The sequence below is a fragment of the Cetorhinus maximus genome, chromosome 21 (genome assembly GCF_964194155.1).
Source record: "Cetorhinus maximus chromosome 21, sCetMax3.hap1.1, whole genome shotgun sequence".
Classification (NCBI taxonomy): domain Eukaryota; kingdom Metazoa; phylum Chordata; class Chondrichthyes; order Lamniformes; family Cetorhinidae; genus Cetorhinus; species Cetorhinus maximus.
In genome coordinates this window covers 7,790,426-7,797,007 of record NC_135899.1, presented here as the reverse complement: position 1 = coordinate 7,797,007, position 6,582 = coordinate 7,790,426, and the positions used below count along the sequence as shown (strand labels likewise).

The 6,582-nt window shown below is 43.5% G+C and overlaps 1 protein-coding gene across 1 annotated transcript in view; it reads right to left on the bottom strand.

The window, feature by feature from the left end:
• Positions 1-1,789: 1,789 nt before the first annotated feature.
• Positions 1,790-6,582, bottom strand: part of LOC144695615 (lysosomal thioesterase PPT2-A-like) — a 42,241-nt gene continuing 37,448 nt past the window's right edge. Inside the window, exons 7-8 of the mRNA XM_078566510.1 lie at positions 6,026-6,080; positions 1,790-2,083 (exon numbers count right to left, since the gene is read on the bottom strand). Coding sequence (XP_078422636.1) covers positions 1,940-2,083; positions 6,026-6,080 — 199 coding nt within the window. The 3' untranslated portion in view covers positions 1,790-1,939. The remainder of the gene's footprint in view (positions 2,084-6,025; positions 6,081-6,582) is intronic.

The window sequence follows — 6,582 nt, the reverse complement described above, 5'->3', positions numbered from 1 at the left end:
GTTTATTTGAAAAGAGAAATAGCTGATTTAATGTAGATGTATTATGACACCCTCTTTCCTGATGGATCTGCAGTGCAGTTCCAGCTTTTTGTGTTTATTTCAGCTGTCCAGTCCCTTCACTTCCTCTTTCCAACTACATCGGCTTAGAAAATGTAAACATTGGTGGAGAGACTAGTGCAGCAATTCCTTACAGTAACGCTGCTCACTCTTCTCTCCACCCGCTTGCTGCCATCTCTTGCTCCACCATTTCTTCCTCACCCTCACAGAGGTCACTTACATGGGCCCAGCAGCCAAATGTTAAGAATGCAATCTGTGCAGTTTTTTGCAGAAAGCCCTTCGCTACAGGGGGTCTAAAATGAATGATAAAAGAGAGCTCTGATGGCGAGAACCCAAGATTGAGAACAAAATCAATAGAGGGAAACAACTTAACCACTGGTTGCCCAGATTTAAACAATAATTCCCACACCAAACATATTGATCAATACACAGAAAAGGTTTGAGGTCGACAGTGTCAACAAGTTGTAAAACAGTTTTTACAGACTCAAACAATATTTTCTAAAACTGACAAGATAGTCCACGCATTAGTCCTTCAACATAATTTAAAATGAAGGGTGAGAATGGAAATTACTTCCTGCAATACCGCTTTTGGACAGTAAGTGGCAGTGTCGCGCCGCGGGTTTCATACGGTGCAAAAGCACCACCTGCTGGGGGAAAGCGGTACTACTGGAAAAAGCAGCTCACTTCAATCCCAATCCCTTCAATTTCTCTAACTCATTTTACCCCCATCGCCTATGTTGGGTGTCCTGGTACTCATGAGGCATGCGCTAATTGCTCATAATCCACTGTTTACCTGCGTTAATATCCTTTCACAATTTTATATAAAAGACAAATATGTGATGCTTAAAAACCCGGTTCATTCATTCAAAACTATTCCTTTGAAATATGATTTTAAAAGTTTAGATGTAGAAAACACTTCTCTTCCCTTCAAAAACATTTACATTTCCCTTAAATGATTAGATGCCCGCATTACTAAAGGAGAAGCGAACTCTGAACAGGGGCAAACCAGAATGAACTGGTCAGATACGGAACTTTGTCGGGGTGTTGGGGGGGGAAATCAAACAGAAAATATTGAGGGGTCAAATTCATCCACTGAATCCCACAGCAGAATTCTATGATGGTATTATTAACCTGTCCAGGAGGCATTGAGAAGGAGGCAGCAGAGTCTACATTTACAATAAATGACTGGGTGGGTTGCAGATTAATTCACGGTCTGATTTCCATCTTTCACATGTAGTTATGGGATTTACACAAGTCAATATCAGCTCGCAGTGACCTATCTGCCTCTTCTCAACCTGTCCGCTCCGTTTAGTTAGTGTTTGTTTAAGGGTCAATGAGCAGAATACCTGAGGTAGTCATCGAGCATTATTATCGCATTTAAAATCAATTTGAAAAATGGTTTGCAAAGATTCAAGCCACATGGTTAGCATTCTCCTTAGAAAGCAGCATCGGAGAAGGTTCCCTATTGGCTTCACCTCTCAGTGGGGAATAGGAGTGGAGGGTGGGGAGAGGAAAAAGCCAGAGGCGGTAACAAATAAACTCGTAAACTCTTTGCCAATTCTCAGCCTGAAAGTGGGAATTCTTCCTCCCTGGATTGGATTTCATCAGTGGATGGCACTGTTCCCCTCCCCATCGGTCACACACTGAAGCAGTTAAAACAGGCACTGGTGCTACCTGATGAGATCCAGCCTCTGAGATCAGCCTCCAGTGTCGATTGTCATTGTATTTACACTGGGGACCCCCAGAAAAGCTTCCAGGTCTGGAGTCTCTCCCTCACCATCTGCAGAGGGCACTTCTTTGTGGCTTTCAGTTTGGTTTGTTGTATGCACCGAGTTCACAGTTCGCCCACCCCTGACTACATGGATGTCCAGCTTATTTATTTTTACGTGAGCCATTTGACAATGCAGTTGTCAAACACGGTTCGGTTGGAGTGCCACTTGGTGTGATGCACATTGTTAACTACAAAAGTGTTAATGGCCCCCCTGGCGTCCAGGCTTTTCAGACCAAACGTATCCTTGATGTAAACCTGGATGGAAAGAGAAAGCATATGTTTTATTTCATTTAGAGAGTGCAGCTTTCACACAGCATTACACATGGGTCTGAATAAACATCAAACCCCGGCATGGCTGTGATTCTCTCTGCTCAGTCTGATTACTTAGGCTAGATATTGAAGGCTACTTTGTCCCTGGAACTCTGCCCCTCAGTCAACCCAGCAACCAATGTAACACTGTCGACAGCAACCCATTAAACTCCCCATTGCAACATGGGTCAGTGTCTTCAGAAACAAAGAAGTCAGAAAGAAATAGTAAAATAAAACATTCGCGCTCCATTAAATAACTTTCCTGGCAACTGCATTCACTGGTCTCGAACAGTTTCCTCTCAGAAGGCAGACAGAAGGATAAACACTTACAGGGTAATAGGAGTCAATTCCATCACAGTGTGTGTGCCAAGTGCATTCTCACCAAAGTCCTAGAGCTCAGGCTATAGTTCACAGGGTGGGCTCCCAAAATACAACTGAACCAGCGAAGGACGAAGAACCAGGTAAAACCCAGTCAGTCAGACGTTTAGAGAGAGTAACGCCAGCTTTCTCTTACACTGCCCACTACTCGCTCACCTTTATTTCTCATAGGATAATTCCCTCATTGCAGCAATGAGGTGCATTTATACCACAATTTAACATAGAAAATGTCTTGACATATGAGTAACACTACAAAAATGTACATAAAGCCAAAGCAGGAGATATGAGGACAGGTGATCAATATCTTGATCAGGGATCTTTGTTTTAGGGAGCATCTCGAAGGAGGAGAGAGGGTAAAAGAGGCAGAGAGGTGCAGGGAGATAATTGTGAGCTTCAGACCCAGCTGGCTGAAGGCACAGTCGCTAATGATGGAGCGATTAATGTTGGGAAGCACAAAGAGGCCAGAATTGGAAGAATAAAGGTTTCAGAGGGTTGTGGGTCTGGAATTGATTAGGGTTGGGAGGAGGTAAGGCCATGGCAGCATTTCAACATGAGGATGAGAGTTTTAAATTAGAAATGCTGGGGAATCTGGAGCCAATGCAAGTTAGTGAGCACAGGGGTAATGGTTGAACTGGACGTGGTGAGAGTTAGGATACAGCCTGCAGTTTTGGGTGAGCTGATGTTTATGGCGTGTGGAAGGTGGGGGGCGGGGTGGTCACGAGAACAACTTGCATTTATATATCACCTTTAATATAGTAAAATATTCCAAAACACTTCACATGAACATCAAATTTAACACTGACCCACATGAGGGAATATTCAGGTAGACAACCAAAAGACATGGTCAAAGAGTCAGGTTTTAAGGGGCAACTTAAAAGGAGGAAGGAGAGGTTGAGAGGATTATGGGGGAAATTAGAGAGCTCAGGCCCTTGGCATCTTAAGTAATAATCAAATCAAAAGAGGATAAAGTCATTAAGGGTTTGAACCGATGAGCTGAGGCAGGGCTGGAGTCAGGGGATGTGTTGGAATTAGCGAGTTTTGGTGATGGTAAGGATTTGTGGTCTGAATCTCTGCTCAAGGTTAAATAGGACATCATGGCTGCAAATAATCTGGTTCAACCCAACAGAGAACGTGGAGAAGGATTAGACTTAGTGATCAGTGAATGAAGTTTGTGGCAGAGACCAAAGATCTTTTTGAGGTTTAGCAGAAGGAAATTTTAGCTCATCCAAAAGTGTATGTTGGACAAGCAGTTTTACAGCACAGATGAAGAGGAGGGGTTGACCTCAGTGTTCATGAGGAACCAGCCTTATGTTTTCAGATGATGTAATGTGAAGAAGCTGAGGGTGGGGGGCGCAAAGATTGATCTCTTTGGGGGAATTCCCAAGTTTCCATCCTCCCCCACAACTTCTCATTGCCGTTATTATTCCACAATATTTTAAAGGATCAATAAAGAGCCTTCAGTCCAAACTTTAACCTACAATTTCCTGACCGTTTCAGCGATCTCTGTTTCTAATTTAACTTCTTAACCGCAGTTGAAATATAATCGGTGCAATATTACCACCTGTTGGCGGTGAACGGTACTGCGGTCAATAAATTATCCGACTTCTATAAAATAATTATTTTTACATGGTACAGCACTGCCACTGGCTGGCGGAAAACGGTACTGCGGCCAAATGTCATTTAGTGCCAATCGCGACTAGAAGCTCTGGGTCATGCCAGCACACTGGACATTTCTGCATTTGGCAATCTGCATTTAGAGAGACCACATCATAAGCAGTGAATGCAGTATACCAACTTGAAAGCAGTACAGTAAATCACTGACACAAAAACAAAAACACCTGGAAAAACTCAGCAGGTCTGGCAGCATCTGCGGAGAGGAGCACAGTTAACGTTTAGAGTCCGCATGACTCTTCAACAGAACAGTAAATCACTGTTTCACCTAGGAGTTTGGGGATGGTGAGAAGGGAGGAGGTAAAAGGCCAAGTGTTGCATCTCCCACACTTGAATGGAAAGGTGCCTCGGGGAGGGGATGTTTCTTCTGCTAAGTTTCTCTTGCTGAGCTTCTCCTGTGTTTTGTATTTCCAGCGTCTAAAGAATTTTTATTTACTTAATTTACAACACCAAATATCTACACAGTCCCATTTTCTGGCACAAACAGGAATACACTTTGCATTATTTATTTAAAGTTTAGTAAATCAGTCAACAGAATAGAGTAGCCCAACGATCAACAAAGTATGGCCGGGGGGGGGGGGGGGGGGGGTGCGGCGTGGGAAGCGATACAATAGCACCACCAGGTGTCCAAAACCGGTAATGCAGCGCGAAAATAAATTTGTGGAACATCGAAGTCAGCCAGCAGATGGCGGTGTTGCCCCATGAAAAATAGTATGTTTTAATTTTAAAGTTGTTGAAGTTAAAAAACGTCAATAGAGTAACCCAGGAGCCCTACCATTAGTGAAGTAATGACTAAGGTACTAGAAGTTGACTGATCTAATTGAATGGCGAAACAAATTCGGGGGTCTAAATGGCCTGCTCCTTTTCTTTGCTAAACGACATAAAAGATTCTGAGAAATGACTAAGTTAAAAATAAATTTGTAGACAATTTGTGGTTTGGGGTTTACTGTTTTGCTGACACGTACCGCTGTTGTCCCATGTAAACGATATTCATATAGTACAATCTAACAACAATGTTACCCGCTGGTTAAGAATTGAACAGGGAAACGTGATGTTGCAATATCCCCAGCAGCCATTAGGTGGAACTCTTGCACCACTTTTTTAAAAATCTAATGTTATTCTTGCAAAACCATTCCCAGCCAGTCGGTGGTGGTGTTGCACTATCTAATTTTACTTTCATTCTCAAATTCTAATCCTCCATCCACCAATGCCCCGTTATCCAACCATCAGGACCTTTTCTCATCCTCCTAAGACATACAAAAGAGTGACACAGAAGCCACACACCCCCTCCTAGCCCAAAGGGACTAAGGCGCTGAACAACTGCATAAAACCAAAAGCAAAACACTGCACATGCTGGAAATCTCAAATAAAACAGAAAATGTTGGAAACAACGGGCAGGATAGGTGGAGAGAGAAACAGAAATAATCTTTCAGTTCGATGACCTTCTGGAAGAACTGTTACAGATGAAACAACTTTATCTGAAATATGGAGCCGGGGGAAAGGGGGAATATGAAAGGGAGGGTCTATGATGGGGCCGAGGGCAGCAATGATTAAAATGAGAAAAGGGGTGATCAGGCAAGGCAAAGGGAGATGGTGATGAGACAAGTAAAGGAACAAAAGATGGGTCTCGAGGAGGTGTAAATGGTTACTGTGGAATAGCAGAGGGGGAGGGAGACTTGGCAAATCTGCCAAAAAGGCTCCCATGGCCCAGGAATATTCTGGAAGAAATGTGGGTAGGATCTCATGTATTGAGAGGAAATCCCTGAGGATCCACATTCACCATTACCTCCCTCCACATCCCTCCCCATAGCTCATTGCCGTGAGCGCTCAATAACTCACCAGCTGCTCTCTCATATCCACCACCGTCTCGTTCTCATTGTAAAATCCAAAATGACTGGAAAAGAAATAATCTGTCAGGAAGGGGTTTCAATTAATATAAAACATTCAGCGAGTGACAGAGCGATGGGAGGGGGAGGCCCAGTGAATTACTGTCAGAGGGTGAAGTGGGGGATGGGGTTAGGGATTGCCGATCTCAGACAGTCCCATAATCGGGGACAGACTGTGCTGAACCCTCCAAATTAGGAGAGGGACCAGGAGAGAGTGAGTCAGAAAGTCTGGGAGTCAAAGTGGAAGGAGAGACAAAAACCCTGTTCATCATCAGTCATAGACTCTCGTGGCCACAACCACTTCCCACCAAGAACTGGGAGTATTTTTAAAAGTTCTTTCTCACAAGGTTTAATAATTTTATGAACAGTTTGATTTGATTGATTGGTTTCTCTCCTGTCCATCACTCCCAGCTGTTCTGGCATTTTGTTAAATCTCGGGTGTTCAATGTAACCATCTTCCAGGCCACTGGACACAAACCCAGAATTAACAGCACAAACAGACCATTTAGG